At 40.8% G+C, this 27,263-nt stretch overlaps 1 protein-coding gene across 1 annotated transcript in view; it reads left to right on the top strand.

Annotated features, from left to right (window-relative positions):
* The window catches only part of fras1 (Fraser extracellular matrix complex subunit 1), a 299,016-nt gene that overhangs the window by 89,837 nt on the left and 181,916 nt on the right, over window positions 1–27,263 (top strand). Inside the window, exons 3-9 of the mRNA XM_085476387.1 lie at window positions 5,927–6,034; window positions 10,853–10,945; window positions 14,345–14,504; window positions 17,057–17,190; window positions 17,982–18,065; window positions 22,654–22,755; window positions 24,046–24,237. Of these exons, the coding sequence (XP_085332513.1) occupies window positions 5,927–6,034; window positions 10,853–10,945; window positions 14,345–14,504; window positions 17,057–17,190; window positions 17,982–18,065; window positions 22,654–22,755; window positions 24,046–24,237 (873 nt within the window). The remainder of the gene's footprint in view (window positions 1–5,926; window positions 6,035–10,852; window positions 10,946–14,344; window positions 14,505–17,056; window positions 17,191–17,981; window positions 18,066–22,653; window positions 22,756–24,045; window positions 24,238–27,263) is intronic.

Genomic DNA, 27,263 nt, shown 5'->3' with positions numbered 1-27,263 from the left:
TCAAATTAAATAAAAAACATATTAGATGTTATAACAACTCCAACTGAAAGCTCACCAAAGCCACCCTGAGAACCCATCCATACCACTTCACATCAGTTTGGCTTTGAAATTAAAGCCATAATTTAATTTTTGACTTGGAAAAACAAAAATATAAACCAAAACTCAATCTGTTAATTAAAGAAGAAAGATTGTCAGTAATTAGTTGTGTTTCCAAGAACAGCAATAAACTTTAATTTATTGTGATTACTGCTCTGTTAATGTGGGATAGTGGGTCACAAAAAGAAATGCTAGTTTTAGCAATTACAGTAGGTGAGGTAACATTTAACAGTGCTGTTAAAGTCAATGTGCAAACTGATACTTTTTCCCCCAGCAGTGTCAAATTACCCAATACTTCAGATTTCCTGTTGCATTATTGAAACCTGGCCCAGATATCCATAGTTGTGAATACAACCTATTGCTTCGGTGTGATCCCGCTGATCAGCTGCAAATACAAAGTTGTGTTGACAGAAGCGGGTTCCCTTGCAGTCGTCTGAAGCGCCTCAGCCAGGGCTGTTTGGCTGCTTTAAGCCATCATGTCCCACGATTGAATTTGCCTCAGTAATAGCTTTAGTTTCTATCAGCTCCTGCCCCAATTTTAGCCCAATTACATTTTGCTTGCTGGGCAGCCTGCCTTTCTTCACACTTCTCTGTTTTCAATGGGCAAGTCCAACTAGTTCAACTGACAGCTCAACAAAACTGGGGCCTGTTAATGTTTGACTCTACCTTTTGTTCTTGATTGGATTTTAATCGAAACTGCCACTTAATCCCATGTAGGGCCAACCAAGTCCTCCCCTCGCTCTGTTTTCATCCAGGGAGAATTGACTCGGAGATGCTGGTTGTTTTTCAGCTTTATCCTGTTTGAGATTCAGCGAGGAAGACACGCTTCTCACTGGGAGCTTCCCACTGTGACCACAGCCTTCTGATGCTGGCTGCTGAACAAACTAATGGAGGTTAAAGCTGCACTTCTCTCATCACTTAGCTTTCCACTTAACTGATAAGAACACGGCGTCCCCTGTGCTCTCTCTGCTTGTAAGTGTGAGACGTATGCATGTAGTACGATAAGAGAAATGGTCATAAACAATAAATATCCCCACAAACAGTCACTGGTTTTGCAGTAAAGCTGGAAAGATTAATCAAACAAACCAATAATAAGCTGAATATGTTCTAGTCAAAATAATTTATCATATACTTTTTGTAGTGTTGTTCTTCCCATCGCTGCAGAAAAATCCATCATTATTTATAATTTATTCATTTGACATTAACTATAGATACCCTATACTTCATTCAAGTGGCTCTTTTTGGGATGTAATGAAACCTGGCAACCTTCCACTTCGACTTCCACACTGCAAACTGCTTTGTCGTGCAGAAAGCCTTGACCAGAATGTACTGTGTGCGAAAGTTATGGATCTATTTTCTTCTTTATGAAACTGGAGACATTCAGCCATGTTGGCTGAGCTGGCTCTGGCCTAAATCGAATCTGAGGCAGAGCTCTTTCTCCAGGGGGCGAATGAAATAAGCCTTCAACTCCTTAGATGTTTAATCAACGAATCCCAGGTATTGGTCCCTATAGGGGACAGTCTCATTGGGAGGGGATGGGGAAGGAATTGCTACTACCGCTCACACTGCTGTCTGTATAGCTCCCATTGCTCGGACGTGTCAAAACAGGAGGGAGTCGGTGTTTCTTGAGAAATCCTTGCCCTCCTGCCCTATCCTCTCTAAGAGGTCCGTGTTTACAGTGAACTCTGGGTCAATCCCATTTGGCTTGTCGTACACTCAGGAGGCAAACGACGTAGATCTGCAACAGAGTGTAACCTCCTGGATCTGGCCGAGACCTCGGCTGAAATGGACTCGGCCCCTGAGCCGCGGCACCCCGGTGCCAATGCAGTCAGACACCCATGCTATTAGCTGCTGTGCTAATTTTACACAGCTCTATTAAGAATGAGTCACTGCCACGAATGGCAGCCACAGAGCCATAATGGGAAAGTTATTTCTGAGGGCATACCTGCATGCACACAGGCTTATTATTAACCCCAGTGACCCCTTTAACTAAATTATATTTAAGCTGTCCAAATCTTTCACATGATGCCCTTTTCTTGCACTTACAGGTTATTAATATAATGTGACATGCCCATCCTTCAAAATACACCCACTGTGTGTGTGTGTGTGTGTGTGTGTGTGTGTGTTAGGGAAAAGGTGCTGTAACACGTTTGGGTGAAATGCTTGTTTTATTTTAAAAATCTTTTAAAATAACAGCGAAATAACTTTGCTGTGAATATGATAATGCTGAGTGATGTTCACTTTGAACCGATTCCTTTAGTGAAAAAAATTATATTTTACAGAAAATAATCTTTGTGAGAAATAAAAGTTGATGAGATTTACTATGTTGGTACTATGTTTTGTATAATCTGTACAAATCCATCTGATCAACATTTCAAAAAACCCCTAAAGGTTTCTGTTTACTATAATACCATTTTCTATGACAAGTGCAAATGTCAGCATTAAAATGCTAATGGTAGGCTTCTACGGTCTCTAGTCTGACGCATCAGGTCTCATTTAGCCACTTTTTAGTGTATAACAAGTGGCTAAATGTGAGCATATGTAGAAATACGGCACATGCAAACACAGGTAGGGTCTTTATCTTACTGTATAACAAGACTCTTTGTATTCGTTTGTATTCCAGTACTTTTGATAACAATCACTTTTCTAAATGAAAGAATTGTTGAGGAGCCCGCGGTTCTGCTGTTCCGGTCCCGTCAGAATAATTTCCCATTTTTATGTTTGCTTTGATCCTCTTTTAGCCTGTCGGCCAATCTGTCGGAAGGCCATGCGACACAGAATAGATCATCGTTTTAGAGAGATTGGTTGGTATGGTGGATCTTTTCTGAATTACGGTCAGGATGTCACACTTTCACAGTGACCATACCTCACATTCAGAAAAGGCCAGGAGGGAAGTATCTTTGGTCTTTTTATAACAAAGAGATTAAGAGGGAGCAGTATATTCGCTGTGACAAACTGCTCTGTGGAGTCAGAACAGGTGACCTCGGAGACGGTTCAGGACAGTAGAGTACAACTGTGTGCCTTTTAGAGGCAGTCTGCTTTTGTGTTGTAGCTAGATTGCTTTTTCTTGTAGTTGAAAATATGTGTGCAATACACTCGAATGTGGGTTCATACAGTATATAAAATTCATTTGGGTCAGTGCTTCTGTTGTCAAGAATTTGCAGCAATTTATATTTGGCAGACGTTTCTGCTCTTACATGTACATATTCAGAAGGTTGAAAGCTGGGAGAGCAGCAGCAGTAGAAGGGAGGTGGAGGTGGGTTGCAAAGCAGCTTACAGATGTGCACTTTAAGTAGGCAGGTTAAAGCAGCTTACATAGCAGATCCTCTAGTTTTGCTAATAGAATGTGTAGCAGGATATCGGCTGATGCATCAGCTGATTGCTGGCTTTGAGATCAGCTGATCGATGGGGATTGTGGATGAACTTGACCTCAAGGCGTGCCTGAAGTAAGGCTAAAGTTGTATTGGTCTTCTGATGTAGTTTGAGAAAAATGAAGCTGCTACTTTACGTGTCTTCCTACATCAGGGTGTTTGTTTGAACGTTGTCAGTGTTGCTTCATCACGTGTGCGTTTCTGTCACAGTAAAGGAATGCCTACTTGGGAAAACTGCCGCATTCGATTGAGACCCACCTTCCCTTCCCTTGTGAAGGTCGCTCCTCCCTCCTGGAACATTGATACTCTTTGCAGAGATTTGTTATGACTCATTTGCTGTCACATAAAGCTCGTTATACATCTGGCCACAGCTGTGCAGAGTTGCACATCCACAAACTCACAATTAAACACATGTACGCAGATGCATAAACAGTTTAATCTGCACTACAGGGAGCGCGTTAACTTACATGCTCTCTCCAGGTGTGTCTTTCACCTCCACTGGCTGTGTCCCTAATTAAATTTTTACTCTCTCATCTCTGCCTGTGTGTCTTTCAACGTAACCTATAACTACTCTGACATTGGACTGCATGCTTAATGCACGACTTTCTTTCGTGTTTTACTTTTTAAAGTACTTTTTTCCAAGTAGGTCTTCTGAAAATGGTTTAATGAGGTCAATAGAACAAAGACAATCATAGACTTCTCTGCAGCCAGTCTTTTTGCATCCAGAGAAGTTGGCCCTCTGTACCCATTAGAAAAACAACACACTTTTCAGACCTGGAAGCTACAGCTAAGTGTAAAACGTTCCATAAATACTCCTGCACATAATTTGGGGCTGTATTTAACATGTTATTTTCATCTCACAATCTGTAAGACTGTTTTATGGAGCAGATCACTGACCTTGGATGCGTGTGCAGAATAAAGCAATAAAACCGTGTGCAGCCATCTTATTTAGTCTTCTGCGTTTAATGGTGTTCTGTCAACTGATGATGAGATGAGATAGCAGTTTGTTGTCATGTCTTTTATCCAATTTCCGCTTTTTTATACGTGGTTGCAGTATGGATAATGTTTATGGAAGTGTTGTTGCTTTTACACATCCACACTTGTTATCATACTTGTCAAAGTTCAATAAATAGATTTGTTGAAGTGAAACGGTGAAGATGAGTTCACTTTTCTGATGCCAACACTGTTGTCTTATTTTTGGATGGATGAATAGCAAGTTTAGTTTAAGATCCTCATTTCTCCTCATTTAAAAATAAATGTCTCCATATGTAAGAAGGGTACATGATCTGATTTGGTCTTTTGTATGTCTAAAGCTTTGATGTTTAAGGATGTCATTTGTGAACAAAATCTAGACATGATGTGAGTGATTTCCTGTTGGTTATGAAGTGGTGCTGAGGTTTGCAGCCAGATCCAAGCCTGCAGTAACCTTTGAAGTTCTTTCTTTTTGCCTCGCCTTGTTCGCTACAGCTGATCCTGAAAATAAGACCATTATACAAATGCAAGCACAGCTTAAATTACCATTTTAAATGAAGCGCAGCCATTGGGATGGACAGTCACCCCACCTCTCCATGAAGGCTCTACTTCATAGCCACATCTGCCCATGGACACTCCCGTCATGAGTGGGTTATTAATCATTTGGCTAAATTGGATTTATGTGCTGTAAGATGATATATGGGGGGCATATGCAGGCACTGGAATATTGATTTCATTTTGGCTTTAAGCTCAGACATCGTCAGCTAGGTGTTATGAGCTATTGACAAATAGCAGGCATCCAAAAGGGTGAAGCCAGCTGGCGGAGCTGATCTCTAACTTTTCTGCCTTTTTGCCCTATCTCATTGTCTAGTTGGCCATGGTGTTCGAGGCTTTTAATCAACACAGAAGTAGTTTCACACTACCTGCAGCAGAAATCCTTCAGTGTTTTACAACCTTAAGTGTAGAGGATGATAAGAGTTCAAAATGTGAAATGGTTTTCTTATGGTGGTGCTCGCATTTTGTAAACTGCAGCAGTAAAACCTTACTCCATAATCATGGAGCTCATACAAACCACTGCAGTGAGCAAGAGAGGTGCGATTCCCCCAAACATGGAGCTTAAATTACATTTAAGATCATTTCATATTCGTGTTCTGTATTTGAGATGCTCAATTACCACATAGTTTTGTGCTAATTAGTCGAAAGTAAAGTCCCTTAGGATAGTTTCATTATTATTATTATTCTATTTTTTTCAATCCCAGACCTGGAAATTTCCAAGTGAGTGAGCCAAGCAAACATTTTCTCTTAGATTATTATGTACATAGAGGCCTGTGTGTTTGCAGTCTTCTGCCCCAGCTGTCAACGTCAAATGACTTGTTGGTGTGTTTAAATATGGCGACGATGAAACGAGTAATGTTGTTTTCCTGCAGCGATAAACCAAGCGTGACCTCGGCCATTTTTAATGCCTGCTTCAATCTTTGTCTCGACAGAACAACACGTCATGGAGGCCGCAGTCCTGTCAGGAGTGTACCTGCTATGGTGATGTGGCCATCTGTGGGCCCACCCACTGTCTCAACCCCCACTGTGACCTGCAGAGGGTAAGATATTTTACATTTGACAAATATGCACTTTTTCTTTTTGTCCCCTGTAATTATTATGTCCAGGTGAGCAATCAATCAGTTTACCTAGTGATGTTACCTAATGTTGTTTGTTACATGGCAGCTTTTGCTTCTGGTTTTTGGGTTATGGCTCATTTATATTAGAGCGAAAATAAGACAACTTCCCTGAAGCTATGAAAAATTGGGGCTTTCCGGGTGATTGCATTGAATTTTCCACAGTCAGAGACAATCGTAAGTGGTTGTAGCAAATAGCTGCTCGGTCAAAGGTTGAGCTTGCAACACCCACAACCTCTGGAGGATCACTCTTTATAACAAGGCGATTGTAGGATCGCCTGTTGGGAGACTAACTGTGTTCAAACAACTGCAGTCTGACTCTGACTGTTAGCAGAAACAAGCAAACGTTATTAACATTATTATAATGGTTTGAAATCTTCTTTGAAATCTGCTAGCTCATTTATTCAGCTTAAAATCTATGCTAACTTTAAAATTGTGAAGTTGCTAGTTCGCATGACTGAGGACTAAGAAGACATCAAACATTGACATTTCTTTAAAACCTCAGAGATACAAACAGGTGTTAGTGCCGTGGTGCAGTGAGACTTCAGTAAAGGATAAATGATGAGGACCCCACGGCAGTCATACTGGAGCATACGCTGTATTCGTGCAGATTTTGTTTAAACTTCTAACAAAGTAGTTTTGGTGCATAAACAGAAGTAAACAGAAATTCAATGACCTGAATACAACATGGGTTTTATTCAGTGGCTGAGAGGAGGCAGCAGAAACACTTAGCATGACAGCTAGAAACTTACAGTGACACTGGTACTGGGAATTCGGCTGCTGTCTTATCATACATGAAGCGAGCAGTGTTCGTACAACTGGTAATGTTACTTTGAGTTAGTGAGGTGAAGAAATGAGGTTCATCTCAGTCCATACGTCCATATGCAAGCATGTTTCTCCCACACTCTACAGAGGGCAGTGGCACATACTTGTGACATCATTAAACATTAACTTAGGTTGTCTTAAAGAGAGACCACACAATTGTTACTGTTTCAACCTGTTAAAATAAATCTCCCAAATGCGGCACAAATCAGTCTTCGAGCCATTAAACTACGTTGGTTACCCTTTTTTTAGGTACGAAAGCAGCATCCCTCCAATTGAAATTCATATTAAGCCCTAACCTTGCCTTGGAAGTTCAGGAGGTTCACCTTTGCTTTGTGATATTTTTATTTCCTTTTATCTCCTTCTTTACAAGCACAAATCCACTTTCAAGGACCTGTTAAATCACTTTCCTTTGTGCGTTGCCCTTACAACAAGAATTCATGAACTGGCAGACTATTGTGCAGCCGAGTCTGGCAATTGCACCATTTAATTTGGCACAATGACAAATGTTCATTGAGCGTTCGTTCCAGCACCTTTTCTTTGGGCCCATTTTAATTCACATGAACACATTGTCAAAAATGTTTTCTCCCGTGCTTCTTCTCAGATGTGATCTAAACATCAAGCCTGCAGTGACGGCATCAGATTCAATCCCAACTCTGAGCTAAGGCAACAATCGATGTCTAATGAATTCCACTCCGCTGCCTGGCAATCCAATGTTAATTAAAAATTAGTCATCATGCTCAGCGAGCTGTGTGCTCCCTCTCCATTTAAAAACCTCTTGTAATGTGACTTCCTCTCACCTACACTGATTAAACAGAAATAAAGCTTCAGAGATTTTATCATCGGACAGTCTCCGATTATGAGGCTTTCTTTTGAAATCCAAAGCCATTATCTGCAAGCTTAACACCCCCTCCCACTGTGACCTTCCTAAAACGCATAACTAAATGCCCGCAACTTTCGACACTGTGGGTTAATCAGCTTTCCTCGATCTGCAAAGGAGTCCTCTCACTGTCTCTTAAAGCCGCATATTGTGTAGCGTGAACTGACGGCGGATGATGACACTGTGGCTTTTATCCCTTTTAAGCCGCTGTTATCAAATCGTGTGAAAAAATAAAATTATTAGGTAAAATAAAAAGAGTTTGCTGATGCTACTACAGGACCTTTTGTTGAATAAATTTTGATTTGAAACCTTTTTTTAAATGTTAATGACTAATAGAAAGTGTGGGGCATGAACGTTTTTTTAGCTTCCAAAGGAGGTCAGAAAACGTTTGAGAAATTGAAATTGCAAAGAGGAAAAAAACAAAACAGAATATGTTCTACTCTATAATCATGTTTTCATTCTGAATCTTCCTAAAACTATTAACATTTTTTACCATTGGGAGCGGTAATAGTTTTTAAAAAAAACATTTTGTTCCCCTTTTATGACTCAGATAACAGTGAGAGGAAATGTTTTCCATTTATTAATGCAATCATTCTGACCCTTTTATAACAAAATGCTAGAATTGAAAGCAGACATCAGCTGTATCAGGTTCTTGATCTTAGTAGTGCTAAGATTGAGATACTTCTTAGTTGTATCTCACTGGCACAGCGGGTAACAAAGAGGCGACACAGCATGTGGAAATATGAGCGTCTGACTGCATGGAGACAAACGCGACTGGGAACATGTGAAGCTTTTTAGGCTTCACATGAACCTGAACATAATTCATTTGACAAAAACGAGGACAATAAAAAACCTCCGAATAGAAACTCCAAAGGTGCCTGACTCAGAGACCATGACATCAGTCGTTTAGACAGATGTACTTTGCACAATTGAAAGATAACCAAGAAAACATCATGGCATTTTTTTTGTTTTATGGTATTTTACTTTATCGTATAGTATGAAGGCATTTTTAAACATGTAAGTTTGTTAACGGATACAGGAGCTTATAAAGACGATTAATAGGACGGCCACAGCATTCAGGAAACATTAGAGAAATGAGTTTCATACATTCTGAATGTGTCTCTTAAAACGCCTCAAGATGCCTGGATAGCAGACAATTTATTATCACAGCATCTCAGTGCTGGAAGAGCCAGGACCCACTACAGCGAGCGATTGTGAGGTTGACGTGCACGTGTGTATTTCATTTGTATTTATGATTATTTTGCTTATAAGAGGATGACAAAAGCCTGCGTTGCCCAAACCGGCAACACTAATTAATGAGCTCGCCTCTCACGTTGAGCACTGCTACCAAAGAATGACAGGCCTGTCTTTTGCTCCCATGGCCACACGATCGTCCTGTAAGACACGGGACTCGGCTGCACTCTCGACTTTTTGAAGCTGGTTGATAACATCACTGTTGAATTAATCACATTGAGAGGAGCTCACAGTTCAGCTGCAGTTTGTCGACTCAGAGCAAAGATGTGTGAAGAGCTCAAGACTGAAGTGCTGCTTTCGTTACCGCCGGCCTCCAATGTGCCCACGGTTCATGAGACAGATGGAGCTGAAAGCCTGAGCTGCACAGTAGAGACTTTGAAACACAGGCAGGAAACTCAGTTAAATTAGTGAATTATGTTCGAAATCCAAGCCAACGACTTCTTAGTTTCACTGAATGTTTTTCATGTAGCGCTGGGGACAAGTCAGCTGTTCTCCTGTGGTAGACAGGCGGGCTACAACAGCAGGAAGTGGCAGTGAATTCTGCATGTCCAAGGTAAAAAATGCTGTAGCTCCCACTTCAACCACTGCTGGTTAAAGTCTGACTTCATGTTTATAGAGTGCACTAGTCTTAAAATACAGTGGCCTAAATGATGAAGGCTTCCCAAATGTTACTGAACCTGCTCTAAAACGCCTCAGCAGATGCACGCATCGGTCACAGCATGTCCTCTTCAGTGAATTGGCAAATCTTTCAAATTGTTGTTGGGAAAGTGGCATTTTCCCAGCAAATAGAGACTAATTCTGTGTAAACAATTAACTGGAAAAGCTGCCATTAATACAAAATAATCTTGATACTATTCCTAAAGAAATGACAGCGTGTGTGCAGAGCCATTTATCTGCATGCAGGGATTTGCTCGTCAGTGTTTTACAGAAGCCTATGTGCTGTAATTGCCTTAAATATTGAACAAAAGCATCACTCTGGTGACAAATGAACTCTTGTTCTGTTTGATCCTAAACAGTCTCTGTTTGTTTGCACCAATAAAACTCAAATTGGATCAAATTCAGTTATGGTGATTCAATTTTAAGCAGTGGACAGAAAAGCGCGGGGGGACTCGGGGGACTGAAACCAAACAAAAAAAGATGAAAAGTTCAGGAGAGGAGACACCGAATCAAGAATCCAGATATATGAAAACATCCAGGAGCTTCATCTCATAATGTTTATTTTATTTGCACAATTCAGCCATTGTGACAGATGAAGTTTGAAGACGCTGTTAAAATTCACTTCGGGGGCTTGTTTCTACTTCTAAATTTTGTGTGCTTCAGCTAAGATATGAACTCTGTCTTTTTCTTTATTTGGGGAGAACTATTACCTGCTGCACAGCTCAATTTCCATCTATTTGTTTCGCCCACTTGTTATTTCTACACTGATTTGTCATTTTTCCGGGTCTTTGTATGCAATTTTGTCTTTCATGCTGCTTCAGTGCTTTCACGTTCTCTTCCTGCTGCACAGCTGGCCTCAATTAGTGTGAATGGGCAGCGCAGTTAGAAGACTCTGTGTTGCATATGTTTTACTACCTCCACCACATGCTGTGTGCTCCTGATAGTCTTCATTGACTCATTATTCTGTGCACTGATGTGTTGCATGTCAGTTGATCTTCATGGAAATTGAGAGGCTGTATATTTGAAATGTGATGTATCCATGCTGGTTAACTCATTTCCTCTTTCTGATTGAGTTTCTGAGTGTGTTTTCTCCTTTTGTCAGTCTATTCATGTTTGTGTCTTTTAAAAAGGGCGAGCATTTGAGGATCCCCACCAACAAGTGCTGTCCAGAGTGCGCCTCCTCATCCCAGGGCTCCTGCCAGTACGAAGGAGTCATTTATGGAGTAAGTGATTATAAAAATGGCTGCTTCTCTTTCACCATACAAATTATTCAGGGTTGAAATGTTTACACCAGGATGCAGCAGCTATAGATCAGTTTGCCAGAAGTTTATTAAATCATTGTCTTCCTTTTCCTAATTCATCCCTTTTCCTGCTTCAACATGGCACAAACTCAGGTTCACAAAGAAAGTGACAATCGGTTTGCACAGACGATTCACCTCATCAACTTTCATTTGGGTGAACCGACAGGTTGACCGCGACCTGGGCCAACATCAGCATTTGATGCTTTTATGGTTAAATGGGAGGAAACCCCTGCAGCCAGGCTCTAAAGCTGTGTGGAAAACCTAAAATTAGGAAAATGAAGTCTGTAAAAGCAGTGCATTATTTCTTGGAATGTCATTGTTTCACGGTCGTGGGGAACGTAGAGTAGGGTTGAACTGAAAGCGAGCCATTTATTTAGGCTGATGACAACAATACGAAAAGGTAAAAGCTAAAATTTTAAAACACTAGGGCTAGAAAACAGCAAAGCAAGGGGAGCAGACCCTGTGACAAAGGCTACGTCCACACGTACACGGGTATTTTTTTTCGTTTTAAAAAATAATCCCGTCCACACGTAAACGCAGAAATGAAGGATAACGCTGCTAGGAACATGCCAAAGCAACAGGTGGTGATATATTCCTAACTGTGTAGAAATGTTGGCCAATCAGAAGTCTAGAAGCCTCAGTGGGAAATAGTAAACAAAGCTGGTGCACAGGAGCAGAACCGAGTCCTATGTGTGGAGGGACAGTAACTGTGTGTATATGTAAGCATTTAAACACTGCAGAGAGTACAATTAACAGTAACAGTATTGTAGAAATTCATTTCACCGAAACAATAACGTGGCGCACAGTGTGACGTCAAAAAAGGCGCACACCTTTGATGCTGCGTTTTCTCCGTTTTCCTCGTCCACACGTAAATGCAAAAACTGAGTTTTCGAAAATCTCCACCCTGGCAGGCGTTTTTAGAAATCTCCGTTTTCAGTGACCGAAAACGCCATTTACGTGAGGACGAAAGGTGCAAACGCATAGAAAAATCTGCGTTTTCAAAAATACCCGGGTACGTGTGGACGAAGCCAAAGAATAAAGGGAAACATCAACTATATACACACACAGAACGGCAATCAGGGCAATGGAGGCCACCTGGGGAGAACAAGACACAGCTGAACTAAATCCCAGATGACGAGACAAGGGAAACAAAAGTAACAAAAAAGCACAAGGAAAACTAAATCAAGAAATAAAGTAAGACGTGAGATAACTACATGGGGAAAACGCATGAATCAACTTAATACACCGAGGGAGGAAATAAACGCAAAGGCAACCAGGGACAAAATGAATGACACAAAAGAAGAACACATGACGCAATCATCAACGACACTGAACCATGACACATGCCCAGTAATCATTTATAGATGTGTGTTTTCTCTTGTATGCCACCCTTTTCTTAAAAAAAATATTATAAAAGTTACTCAAAAAGTAAAAAATGTTCTGCGTGAACAAACCAAAGTCATTCAGCTCATGCACTGGTAGAGTTTGTAGACTCATCTCGACATGCTGTAGTTATTTGAAGGACTTGCATTGAATCTCCAGTCAAATCTAATAAAAATGTTTTAAAATATTTTGCATTTGCCCCAAAATAAGGTTTTAAACATATTTTATAAAGACTTTAGTTCTCAATGGCTCTCACTTCTATTGTCTCTGACATCACTTATGAGCAATAAGAATTTAGTCAGTCTAATCCTGTGTTTTCACAAAGCTGACAGGTCAGCCTGACTCGGGTATTTAGACATGCCTCCCAGTGTCTGACTGTTTGGAAACAAACGCAGCAACAGCTTCAGTTTTATTTCATTTTTTATTAGTTCATCAAAGTTGTTTTTTTCTTTTGGAACCTGCTGTTTCCTTCTCTGCCCTCATTTACAGGCTCATATCAATCATTTGACACTGATGAGTTAGGAACTTGTAACCGCTCTTCAATACCCAACTCCTCAGTCACTTCCAAAAAAAACTAATGCTAGTGTTCTCCCCCCTGACAAAAGCATCTCTGGCTGTTTCATTTTCCATCAAGTGTCCTCTAGTTTAATGACGTTGGCTGCCATTTTGGATAGTAAACGACCTGAAGAGAAACAGGTCTTTCTTGGCAATGATTTTAAAGAGTTTGTTGGCATTGCTTGCCTGGTGAAGTAGCACTTGACATGGATCTGAACAGCGAGAGGAGAGATGAGTTTTGGAGAGGAGTAATAGCATTTTAAGAGTTTTGCTGCATCTTCTTTGAAGGGCAAAGAATAACATTGCATTGCTGCCGCTCCTTTTCCAGGAGACACAGTCTGGAACTGATGACTTCTTCCTTTTTTCCAGAAATACAAGGTCACACAGGATGATGATCCTTATATAACTGCATTCTTTGGAGACTTTTCTGAGTTTGAACTGTCGCTCTGCAAGAGCTATAATACAGAATTTTAATTCAGTACATCACTGGCAGATTTTTCCCTCAGTATTGAAAATAAGGGAAAAATATCCTGGCTGGTAAAACTATAAAGTTCTTAATTGTTTGCCACAGACTTCTTCCTGGGGTGAAAACGAATTTGGATAAATGCTTCATTAAACCTAAGACTAATTAGGTGTTTTACAAAGGTTTAAGAAGGATTTCATGCAGGTTTCTCAGCCTGACACCTCTGAAAATGAGAGAAATCAGATCTTAACTTCTATCATTATGACTGCAGGCATGATGGACCTGCTGATATCTCATTTAGAGTGAAAGAACTGCTCTGGTCTTCCACGGTATCCACAAATGGATGTATAACAGATGGATATCGAAGTCTCTGTAATACCTCAGAATGACTGTTTAATCTATCCTGTTCTGTCAGTCACAGAAAAGAAACATCTTCATGGTTTGCATGAACATACACTCGCCTGAAGTGATAACTCTTTCATACATGTGTGAAGAAAAGCCTGGGAAAATCACCAACAGGCTTACAGCACTGCAGTTTAGCTATCAGTCGAAAAGCTGTCGTCAACTTAAAGTTTAGTACAAACTTGAATTAGATATATGCATGTCAGCGTTCAAATGTTAAGGCAATGCCTTTTCACAGCGTGCCTCCCTATCTACATTCGCATACACCCTTTTATATTTTAATCAGGGTTTTGCTCCTTATCGCTTCTTCTCATGGTCTCTCTTTGTTCTGAAGATCTTCTGCCCCTCTGCGACTCTGCTCTCTGTCACTCAGGCTTAGTCTTACAAAGTCGTCACGTTTACAGAAAGAAAACAGCTTTCCTCTTGTCACTGTCTCTCTGCTGTTTCCTCGTCTTTTTCTTTGCACCCTCGTTGTATTTCTCTGTGTAACTGTCACTTGGTTTCTTTGATTTCCACAGCATGACAGTCAGTGGAGTCCCTCGCCTTGCTCAGTGTGTACTTGCTCCGGAGGGAGCGTATCCTGCAGCACTCGCCCCTGCCCACATCTCACCTGTCCCGGGGATCAAAGCCTGTTCACCCCAGCCGGGGAGTGTTGCCCCAAGTGTGCCAGCAATGGAGGTGAGGGCTAAATTAGGGCTAACACATAGCATACTTTGTAGATTATAGGTGCCGCTTTTTTTCCACGCAGATTTCTTTTAAATGATCATAACTCTGTGTAGATACATGAAAAACATGTTGCATCTCATGGAAATTGTTTGCTTCTTTTCATTAATTTAGACAATAATTGATCTTTAGATATCTCTGAAAGGACATCTACAAATGGGTAGGATGAGTACGATATATGCAAATAGAGCAAAACTGTGTGGTGGTGACTATGGATATGATTTCTTTTTGTTAGTTTTCAGGAGTAAATGAAAAAGGAAAGACTTTGCAGATGTGTCACATTCTTTGTGTCATGGTTTGCTCTGTGGCAGGTAGGATGCAGGACCCAAACGCAGGACTCACGCACAGGAAATTTATTGCTGGAAATCACTACTACGAATACAAAACAAAAACCCGAACACTATAGGGTACAATACGACAACTACCAGAGAAAAACACAGGGCTTAAAAATGGCAGGGAGTAACGAGGGAATGGGAAACAGGAGGGAAGCGCAGCTGGGGCTAATCTGACATAACGAGACACAGGAAGCAAAGCAGGCTACACTGACATGGGACACGGACTATCAAAGTAAAACAGGAAACAGGACACATACGCAAAGACACAGCTTTCTACTTAATTGTCTGCAATTTAATATTTGGCACCTGTTTATCTTGCTGCGCACCCTTCTGCTAAAACATGAAAATTATATTCCAGTGAACAAATGACTCATGTGAATCAGCCTCTGTCTTTATTGTCTGAAATGTGTCTCAACATTTGCACCAAAGGTGAATGTTGCCGTAGCTCTTCGGATACCAAAGCTTCATTAAATCTATAAAGTGTCGTATCCTTTTGCTGTATCTGTTTCCAAAACTAAGTTAAGACTTGAAAAAGTAGAAGATATGAATCTGCTGACCGAATGCATTTAGGTGAGAACTGCAGGTAAATGTTGTCCACACAGGAACAAACCCTTATTACTTGACAGTGATGCTTTGCCTCGCCTCGACTGAGGCTACGTTCACACTAGCCCGGATGGATTTGAAAATGGCGTCTTCGTCTGAAAACGTTCCGCGTCCACACTAGCGTTTTCAGTCGTTTTCAATGAGTTGCACATCCACACTAAAACAGCCGAAAACGCTGACGTTGCAGTTCCGCGCATGCGTGAAATGCAAGACGACTCGATCTGCGTCATTATTTACATTCCGGCTCTTTGAAACGTGGCGGCGAAATGGCAAGACAAAGCACCGAATTCTTGGTTTAAGTCGTCACATGACTGCATCATATGACCAACATGCGTCATCGTTTTCGAAAGTCTGCATTTTCGAGTGTCCACACTGCGACGGGACAGCTCCGTTTTGAAATGCAGCGTTTTCGAGAGCGCTTTCAAAACGCTGCATTTTTCCTTGGGGAAAACGCCGTCTCAGTGTGGACGGGAGAGAAAACGCATCGTTTTCGTTTGAAAACAAAAAGGCATTGGTGTGGACGTAGCCTGAGTGAGACCTCAGGCATCCGCCAGCAGCAGGTTAACTAATGACTTTGAATAAAAACCACTAAGTAAAGAGAAAACACCTCAACCTCAAACATTATCATCTCCTAACTTCAAAACCCCAATGTTTCATCAGTACTCCTTAGTCTGACCGGGCCCTGACACTTTTTTGACGAGCCGCTCCAGACTCGGATTTCTTTCTGAAAACTTTATGCCAGCGGTGATTTGTGTGACTGCATTATTTTCCAAAACTTAAAGGTTACAAGTTATTAAAACATTCTTCCCGCAGTATTAGCTTCAGGAAGACATGATTAATTAATCCCAATGTCCAAAGGCTTAAATGCTAAAGATGTATCCATCCACATGAAACAGCAATAAAAATGCAAAGCAGTTCTTAGTCAGGTATGCGTTTAAATGCCTTTCTTACAGCTGATTGAATGATGTTTTAATTACTGGATATAGTGAAACTGTTGGCCGTACTGAGCAGTGCTATCAGTGCTAAATAAATAAGCTGCATTCCTCACCCTGAGGAATAGACTGGGAGTAGTTCTTTAATATGTAAGGCAACATCAGGCTTGACCTAAAGGCACAAACAGATACATCCAGGAGTATAACTTTCTGTATCTGTAGATCAGCCCATTTTTACCTTTGCCCGATTCTGCTTTTGATTGAGGATTGGACCGATATCCAATCATAAATATCAGATTGGTGTATGTCAGACATGCAGTAGATTACTAGAGATGAACTCTTTATACGTATCGCTCATATACTTGGATCAGACCAGATGTGTTGTGACAAACTCAGAGTTTATAGAGTGCACAGAGCAGCCAGATTGGAGCTGAAAGGTTAATTGAGACTGTAATGACGTCTTTGAGCTGCTATGATGCATCCCAGTGGTTAGCAGCTAATTTGCTACTACTTTCTTTCTTCTCTCCTGACCCTAAATCACTCTGTGTGCATGCAAACAATGCCTGAACTGTCAGCTCATTACCTGACACTATTTACTCATTTAGTTTTTATCTGTGTGTGTGTGTGTGTTTGTTAGAGTCTTGCTCTTGGCAGGGGATCGTTTACAGGGATGGAGAGGAGTGGAAGCCCAGCCTCTGTTCCAGATGTGTCTGCAGCAATGGAGAGGTCCAGTGTTCAGTAGCAGAGTGTCAGCAAGTGGCCTGCAAACCGGTAGGTTTACAGAAACACACAATTTTAAGAGGTTTTGATCTTTAATTTTCATGTGGGCAGTCACTGTTTTTTAATTCACTAAACCTACTTGCATTAAAAGAAGGATTTGGAAGGAGGTGTCTTGGATCCATCCTAGTCAGCTTTCCTCTGTTACCTCCTAAATCCCTCAGCTCACCACCTTTCTAGTCTAAAGCTAAGCGCAGAGACTCATTTTCGCTGCTTCTGTCGTATTTTTACTCTCGGTGACTAACAGCTCGTGGTCATGGCTGAGGAGAGGAACACTGACACCTTCACCTGTATTCTCATCACAACAGACCAGGCCTGCAAACACTGCATCAGTCACCTGCTCCACTCTGCCACCGCTCACAGAAAACTCCCCGAAATACACAACAAAAGTGGAATATTTATTTCAGCTATTCTTAGAAAAGAAACAAATTATATTGAAATGCTAAAGATAGAGGAGCCTGTTTTAAATTCCAGTATGCCTCTTGGGTTATAGACACCTCTTTTTTCTATTTTAGTGCTTTTTTTTATTCCTTCACAGGTTAAATAAATATTCATGTGTTAAAAAATGAAATGCAAGTAAGAAAGGTTTGAAGTTGTTGCAAGGTGGTTTGGCTTTGTGCTAAGGATGAAATTCATCTTATCAACCTCTTGGTAATTGTATTTGCTAAAATGTCAGGTGGGCTAACAGTACTGTCAAAGCTTATATGCCCTTTGTTGTGTGAAATACAGTGAAATAACGGTAATCTGAGAGGGTTTGTGCTTGTGTGTGTGCAATGTTTCCTCAGCATGAGAACTTGGTGATCCAGCCAGGAGAGTGCTGTCCCCAGTGTGTGTCCAACCCTTGTCTGTCAGCTGGAAAACAGTACCAGGTAGGCAGCCTGTGGGTGTTTGAACTGTGCTTGTACTGTGTATGCACCTGTTATTGTGCAGATTTGTGTGAATCCTGTGGTTTACAAAGCCTCTGTGTGTTGGAGGCAGCTGATAACGGCTCATAAATCTATACATTTGAAACCTGAAACATTGATTAGAATATCTGTGATGATAGTGAGAATATGATGCATGCAGTGAATATGTGAATGTCTCTATTGACATGAAAAGTCTGAGCCTTCGTCTCTCCTCCTCTTCCTCCTCCTCCTCCTTCTCCTCTCCTGCTGTGTTTGCAGTGCACATGCTCCCATCTCGCTCACTGCCAACTTTCTCTTTTGATCACAGAATGTCCCATTCTATCTAATGTGTGTTTGCGTTACCACACACACACACACACACACTCTCATTCATGTTGGCGTCATCTTGACGGATAAGAGAAGGAATTGTGATGCTTTGCCTCTGGTGTCGATTACCTAACTGAGTAGCTATACAGTCCATACATGAGTGCCTCCACATCGGCATGCACACACACATATTATTGTAAGTGTGTGTGTGTGTGTGTAAAACACATGTAGTATACATAAGAGAGAATTTCTAATTCTCACATTTAAAAATGGAAAGAATCCAATCTCACGATTTCCAGTGTCCATTTTTCATTTCTACACTTTATTTATAAGGGAGAGGGCAGCACAGTGGTGGCATGGTTAGAGGTGTTGGTGCTCACAGCAATCAGGCTCCTGGTTCAAACCCCAGCTGGGGGCCTTTCTGCGTGGCATGTGTGGGTTTCCTCCACTACTCCAGCTTCCAACAGTACAAAGACATGCATGCTAGGTTAATTAATAATTCTTAATTAGCCATAGATATGAGATTGTAGAAGTGGTAGATGTGGATATGTTTAAATGTGACTTGTACTCAAAGCACTCTGAGAGATCAGTAAATATTGAAAAGCACATTAAATAGAAGAAGGCTTTTTATTTTTCTATAGCGATATGATTATAAAACACCTACAGCGAGCCTTTTACTTGTTTACCTTGTGTAAAATGTGTTGGTTGGCTAATCCTGTGTTTGAATTATGTACTTAGACACTTTAACACCATCAGTGATGCAGCTGAAAGAAGCTAAAACCGTCTCACATTCATCTCATCCACTGTCTTAATGATAGAGAGCTGCGATACTGACAGCTTTCCAATAGACTCGTGTGTGTTCCAGTACAGAATAAAGTTCAAACACATTCATACAGCATTTAAAAATACTGTATATACTGTTCAGTGTTTCCTCTCAGTCACACTTCTTTCAGCCTGTTTTATGTGTTTAGCTCCTTGTGCTGTTCTTAATATTATAGTCTGATCCACTTTGTGAATTATGGCCTCCTCAGCTTGCATTTCCGTCTGTTCGCCATACTGTCATATAAACTTGTATCTACACTATAAACCCTGGGTTGGCCTGTCAAGGTCATAACCAATTTTATTAGATAACTTAAACTCAAAAGAGATGTCCTGAGTATGTTTAACCTGCTCTGTAGTACGAGCTAAACTTCACAAAGGCAAAAAGGATCAAAGGACACATTATAATGGGTTATAACAGGCATCGTTTTTGCTTTTACCCTCAAAATTGTAACACGATCATGGGATCTGTGGTGACTGTTAAAAGTCTCCATCGTTGGTGCAGAAATCCTCTAAATGTGAACGTGGATGAAGTTATAGGAAATGTAAATAAGTGTGTCTGCATGTATACAGCACAAGATTCCAGATATTTAAGACTTTATTAACATTGTGCATCCTAAAAGCTATTTATTGTGCTGTCCTTTAATCAGCCTGGTTGTTCAGAAGAGAGTGAAGTAGTCTGGACCTCTGTGATATAGATCATTATTATACACTTCGTAATACGCATGCATACGAAAGAGAGTTTCATGCAAGTTATGTTCAAAGAGCTCTACAGTGTGTCTCACAGGGTTTTGATGCCTTAAATAATGAAATAATTTGCATCCTCTGGGCTATAATCAATATTTAATTGAGCAGTTTAGGGTGGAGGAGGAAGGAAGTTGGAATTTAATCTGACATTTACAGAATTTGACCTTAAATTTAAACAGATAATACGTTTAGGATCTTAAACACATCAGACGTGGAACATCTGTGCGACATTTCCTTTGGTATCATGACAACGTAGCGCACAAGCAAATGTTTTCTCTGAAAGGGAGTCAGAACTTTATAAAGAAGGTACAAATTAAATGGATGCGTCTGAAACCCGTCATCGATCACTGCAGGAAGAGTTTGTGAAGGATACAGCTGACCAAGAAACATAATAATAACCAAATGACATAAGAGCTGTTTGTCCTTTTCTGTGTGTGTTTTGTGTGTTTGCGTTTTTGATTAACATTGACAACAATAACAATATTGTAGAAAAAGTGCAGCTTAACATGCTGCTGACTGTTTTAAATACCTGTTACAACAGACCAAGGAAGATCAAAGAACTATGATTTTAAATGATTGCGTTACTGCACCGGGAAAAAGCTAAAGTGATGTCATTGCAGTGCTCTGGTGGGAATCTTTAGCATTCATGTGGTGCCCACCTAAGTGTTGCAGATCAAGCACACCCTCCTCTAAGGCAGCGGTCCCCAACCTTTTTTGCACCATGGACCGGTTTAATGTCAGACATATTTTCACAGACTGGCCTTTTAAGGTGTCGCAGATAAATACAACAAAATAAAATGATACGACCAACACAAAAAACAGATATTTTGTAAATATAATAATAAACGCAAATTCACTGTGTACTTGTGTAACTTTATTAGCAGCGTCCTCCTGAAATGCACCAACAACACTGAGAGTAACATCCTCCTAACATCCTCAACCTCCGCCAGCAGGATAACACTCGTCCACACCTGAATGCTGAATGTAAAACACAGACGTACCCACTGTGATGTCACCCACTTGTTTCTGCACTGGGCAACTTTTACTCCCAACATTTCTACACAAATATCTGTACTTTCTACTTCTTACACTTTTGTCATGGACCACAGTTCACGCAATCAAGTGGAGCCCAAAAGCAAACTCAGTACGCTTCAGTGCGAGCAAGTACAAGTTTTATTATTCAACAAAAGGTGACCCGGAACAACCACAGGAGGCGAGAGGCTAATCGCAGAACTGAAGGAAACCAGGAAAACAAAGGACACAGGGAAGCTGTAATCGGGACTGTGGGAGGCTGCAACAGAAAAGGGGAAAAGGTTGTTAGTGTGCAGGGGAATGGAGTGACACAACAAGACCGGGCTAGAGCAATCTGGCTTACGATCAGAGCCGGACCGTGGGACTCGTGGGAGGTAAATCCGAGGAGGCAGAGACGAGGTCAGGTGGTACACTCTGAGAGCCAAGCAGGCAGCAGGACAGTCAGGTGGCAGGCTGGACAGTAACCACTGAGGGGTGATCACTGACTGGCGTGGAGCAACCGTCTATGCAGGGTTAAATATTCCTCCTCGTAATCGCCTGGAATGGGATGCAGGTGTGATGGTGACGGCCCAACCTGAGGGTGTGGTCACCGGGGCATCCCAAACACTCCTCAGACACAGAGCCACGCACCATGACAGCTTTCACAGCAGGTGCACTGTGCACACTGTGTGACTGCAAACGTCAAGCCCATTTAAACGTTTTTGGTGCAGTTCATAAGTTGTGTTTGCGGTACAAGTGTCAAGCTAGTGCTACAAAGAGAGTAACCTGTAAACTTTCTTGCTTTTTTTTTTTTTAGTTTGCAGTTATTTTCAAATTCAAGTTTCTATCAGCTCAACAAACATCAGCTGTTTCTGTGCAGTCTCTCACACGGTGTTTTGCTAGCTAAAAATACAGCAGCTGTATTTCTCAACGAGTAAAAACAGTGAGCGAGCCTGGACTTTCTCACTTTTAATTGAATAAAGAAGTTTAATCGGTACTTCAGCTTTTACCAGAATATTTTTTTAACACAAGTGCCTGTACACCTCTGGGTTTTTGAAGCCAGAGGTTGCTATGTTTGCGGCAGAGGGTTGAGTGTTAAGCTATTGCCTAAAGCTAGTATCTGGTGCAACCCACAGACACCGATAAATTCTATTTAGTGTGAAGTAACAGGCTAATAAATAAAAGTTCACTAACAAAAAATGCAGCACTGGCTTTTTGGATAATTGCACATAGCAGGCCATATTTCTTTGTCACAAAAATCCATTAAAAATGTTCCAAAAGGCAGCGACTGCACAAAGGTGACCTACACAATAAAAGTCCAGTTTGCTTTCAATAATATGCTTCATACATATTTCAAATACTTCATTAACTAACTGTTTCAATACTTCACATTTCCTGTGCAAGTTGTGTATTCAGTGTTTGAGCTCACTGCTGTTATAGTCTTCAAATTAAAGAGAATCATGTGGAAATCTGGTGGCTGGCTCCGTGTTTGTATGCTTTTCACACTGCAGAGACATCCCATTGTTGTTCTCAAAGAAAAGAAGGCGCTCACTGGTTTCAAATGAGCTGTGAGTTTCCTGCAAACAGCTTGTGATTCACTGTGTGTAAGCCTGAAAGTGTGTGTGGGTTTGGAGATGGTCTAAATGTGTATTTGTGTGTCTCTTGGCAGCACGGTGAGCAGTGGCAGAAGAACACCTGCACCACGTGCGTGTGTGACCGGGGTCAATCTAAATGCCACACTAAAACCTGCCCACCCATAACCTGCGACAAGGTGAGTAGTCTCATGCACACAAACGCACGCGCGCAATCGCTGACATTCGGTTTTATGCAGAAGTCGCCACACACTGACAGTATCATGCATCGCTAACTATCTCTGAACCTCAGATCTATTTTCTGGACACTTTACCCAACCCACCCCAGCGCTAAGCTAACCTTTTCATAACTAAGTCTTCAGATTATCAGTTTAACAGCCAGATTACCCAGAAAGTTAAAAAACAGATTCACTCGAACATTTTTGCCAGAGGTGATGCTTGACACAACTTAGAAATAGATCCAGGAAGTATTTTTTACCAGTGCAACATGGGAAAATTTATCAAATGGAAAAAAAGAAGATGTGACGTTGATGCTGTCAAAGAAGAAAATACAAAACCCACAAGACCAAATACACACATGCACAAAAAAACCATTGAAAAAAGTCAGACTAACGCTCTAAAGCCGAAATGAGTTTAAATTCTTTAGGCACATAAAAAATATATCTTTGCTTTGAGCAATTTATAAACTAGCTGCAGGATTTAAACATTTATTCTACGTTGTAATGGAAGCCAGTGTAAACCTGCAGGTGTTTTTCTTAAGTAAGGGCTGCACGGTGCTGTGGTTAGGACTGTCACCTTGCTAACAAGGGATCGTTGGATGTGATTGGTCCAGGTCTTCTGGCTTCCTCCCACAATTCAAAGACATGCCTGTTAGGTTGGTGATTCTAAACAGGGCGTAGGTGTGAATGCAAGTGTCTGTTTCTGTGTGTTGGCCGTGCAATGGGACAGGCCTCGGGCTCCCTGCAAACACATGTTTGTCAGGAAAACTACATTTCTGTAAATCACGTGTTGATAAAATTGCACATTATACGGTTCACAAATGTGTAATTTATTTATTTTTTTAAAGTATTTTCTTAATATGACTCGAAAACAGTTTGCATCCACTTTTCCTGATATTTCAAAGTCCTGCAGTTGATGGTTTTGTGAGATTGTGTCAAAATAAACTACAGTAGCTGTCAGAGCTGAGACACAGAGTAAGCGTGACATCTGCAGTGTCAGGAAAAGCACACCTCTGTGCACTTTCAAATAAAGTTAGAAGAACGGTCTGGCGGCCCACTCCGCTTGGTGTCTTTCCCCTTAATGCAAAACACATACTCTCTCTTCCCTCGCTCCTCTTATCTCTCTCTGCTGAAACAGAGATGCACAAAACCAGCATTTTTATAAGCTCCTTGGATTTCCGTCGTCTTCTCCCGCTGCTCAGTTTGCATTCTTTCATCATCTGTAAATAACATTATCCTGCCTCCAAACAGGGGCAGACCAAAGTGAAGCGTGCCGGGCAGTGCTGTGATGAATGCGCTGCTGCTAAGGGAAGCTGCCAGTACCAGGGCGCAGTGCGTTACCATGGAGACATGTGGAACAGCACCGGCTGCGAGTTCTGTACCTGCAGCCGGGGTCAGGTCCTCTGTCAGAGGGCCGAGTGTGGACGTGTCGAATGCCCACAGGTGAGCCCGAAAGGGGAAAAAAAAATGTTCGTTGAAGCCCAGAGGCAAAACTGGCCCGATTTTAAAAATCTGTGGATGCAAGGTTAAAATTCACAAACATTTCCTCAGGTCACAGCTTCTGTTTTAGGCTGGAAAACGGTCATCTCTTATTTTTTTTAAATGAATTTCCACATAAGCAGGACAGCTGTAGGGGCGCTGAGACATCCCACTGCATCTCGGAAAAAAGTTTTGTTTATTTATGCATTTTTATTTAATTCAAAAGGGTAAACTTTTATATATACATATACACATTACTCAGGATGCTTTTATATATGATATATTTTATGGCTCATAGCTTATAAAATCAGAAACTGAGTATCTCAAATTATTTTGAGGTTGATTAGATTTTTATTCAGATAGTATAAATGGCACGCATCTCTATATCTAGTTCAGTACACACAACCAAAATCACGGGGAAGACTGCCGACATCATAGTTGTCTAGGTGATGATCGTCCTCCTACCATCCATCCTGCGATCACATCCCTAATCTCTGTGTTGAGACGACGGGCTGAGCAAAAAGAGAACTGGGCTGCTGCTTGGAGAGCCAAAGTCCTCTTTTTTTTTTTTTAGATGAAACTAAATTTTGCATTTCTTATGTAAATCAGGTTCCTAGAGTCTGTTGATGACCTCTAAACCATAATAGGCCTTAACCTCCTGATACCCAAACTCTTTCATGGCATGCATTTTTAATTTCTCTTTGATATTTGGGCTGATTGGGACCTGATGAATGCAAAAACAAAGAATTACCAGATTTTTTAAAAATTTTTTTGGAGATCCACATGTGAGGACATTCACTTTAAATTTCGATATAACAGTGGCAGTATAATGTCGTCATAAGTGGATTTCAGGCCCATGTAGAGCAAAATTCAGTATTTTGGTCTAGACGACCCAAAATGTGGTGTCCACATATGTGGACGTAAGGTCCTAGGTGGTTAAAATAAATCACTTAACATGTGTGTATGTAAGCTCTAAGGAAAAAGCAATTCATAGTATTTCAGTTTTTTGACATGATTGGCTACACTGTAAGAAATTTCTCAGTCAGCTGAGACTGAAGAAGTCACTTGGATGAGTGATGAAACGTTTCTCCCACAAAACGCTGCGTCCAGATGAACAGAATCAACTTTTGGAGATTTACTTACCTGGATGATTGAAAATGCATCAAGAAACTTTCACTGTTAAGTTACAGTAAAGCTCTGTAATCTTTGCTGTTATACTGACTATTTGGTTAATGTCATGCTGTCACCAGTAGTTTATTAATATAAAGTTTAACCGTATGTCTTCGCTCATGTTCCCTGAATTCCGTTTTATTTATTTCTTGAGCTTTGTTACAATTTTCCTCCTCCTTGCACCACACGCTTGCGGGAATATGACTCAGCCTTGGTGGCCATTCATAAGGTTACATTTCATAATATTAATAATCATATAATCTTAATAGCAACATGCCCTCACTGACACACCTTCCTGGATTTGTTTAACATTGTGCCAGTTTTACTGGAAGCACATGGTTAGACTGATGTCGGGTGAAACCAGTAAACCATTAAGCTGTTTTTATAAACATTGGTACAATGAACAGTTTAGCTAATTGAACCAATTCTAAAAACATCTCCCAACATAAAGGGTTCAAATTTATGAACCCGCTAATTTGCAAAACAGACAAACATCCTGTGATGAGAAGTTAGCGCTGTTTGCAGTTTGTAAATGGAACATTTGAATTGTGATTGAAAACAAAGCACCATTAGTCTAATGTGTTGTATTTTAAATATGCTTTTGTCATTCAGATTTGGTCACCAGCGTGTTGGTTCAAAAATGAGCTCTTTCCTCACAGCTGTTGTGTCCAACAGATCTGCATGTATAAAGCTTTTGGAGACAATTGTGTCTTTTTCCCTTCAACAACCTGAATGATACACAGGCTTGAAGGCTTAAAATGAACATGTCACTCTGGCTGTGTTGCTTTTCTTTACATAATTACCCCTAATGTTCCTGCTAATGGGTAATACCTGTGTTCGATGTTTGTATAATTTTATTCTTGTGTTTTTATGATCTCAGTTTTGAGTTTGCAGCATCGTTACTGGTCTCAGGATTCCTTTATGATCATATAAAACTATGCTTTTCCTGCAGACCCCCCCCTGCTTAACCTTTCCTCAAGGCTTACCCTTGCTGTCAAACCCTTGGCCTATTGATGCAACCTGTCAGCACCCTGAAATCCCATTTCCTTTCTTTTAAATAGGCTACTTAAAAGTTAATGGAAGATGTCACTGTTACTTTGTTCAGTTTCCTGTATTTGCCACAGTGAAATTTACCAGTTTAAACGTACACTTTGGTGGAATGGGAGGAAGGGCGATCATTTGAGGTTATGAGGTTGGCTGATTCCATCACAGGTGATTCACTCAGTTGAGATGAAGTAAATTGAAAGAAAAGATGAAACTAATGGTCTGTGAAAGAAACTTGGCCCTAGAGCTTGTCACTAGATGAAAAATATGACTTGCGCTCAGCTACACTAAACCTACCCCAGGCTGAACCCCTCTGCTAAATGCATAGCATCTCTTAAGACAGTAATACAGTGTCAGTATTAAATATGGAGTATCTACTGGTTCTTAAAAGGTATTAAAATCTCTAAAATGCACTTTTACCAATACGTTAAGTAATAAGTTTTGGGTGTTTGTGGCTTTGTTCCGATATCTACCTCTTCACAGCATGTGTTGAAATATTCTTGAGCAGTATACTAAGCACCAGATTCCCTCCCGATGCACCTGTGGGTGTGCAACAGCATGCGTTGTACATAAAGCACTAAATGCAGGAATTAAAAAGTGCTGTGTCAATGTGGCTTGTAGTGAAGTAAACTGAGAAAGTGCTACATAAATGCCAGACCATTTAAAACGTATCAAATGTCTTAAAATCTGTTTAAATGTTTTAGTTACATCTCCATCAAAAGCAGAAGTTGAGAGCTCTCAGCTTTGAGTCAGGCGATTTCGTCTTATTTCAACTT

The sequence above is a fragment of the Copadichromis virginalis genome, linkage group LG12 (genome assembly GCF_057382275.1).
Source record: "Copadichromis virginalis isolate Kocher_CV1m ecotype Utaka linkage group LG12, C_Virginalis_male_GT1.1, whole genome shotgun sequence".
Taxonomy (NCBI): domain Eukaryota; kingdom Metazoa; phylum Chordata; class Actinopteri; order Cichliformes; family Cichlidae; genus Copadichromis; species Copadichromis virginalis.
The sequence above is the reverse complement of the archived record's forward strand: the minus strand, read 5'-3'. Positions and strand labels throughout refer to the sequence as shown.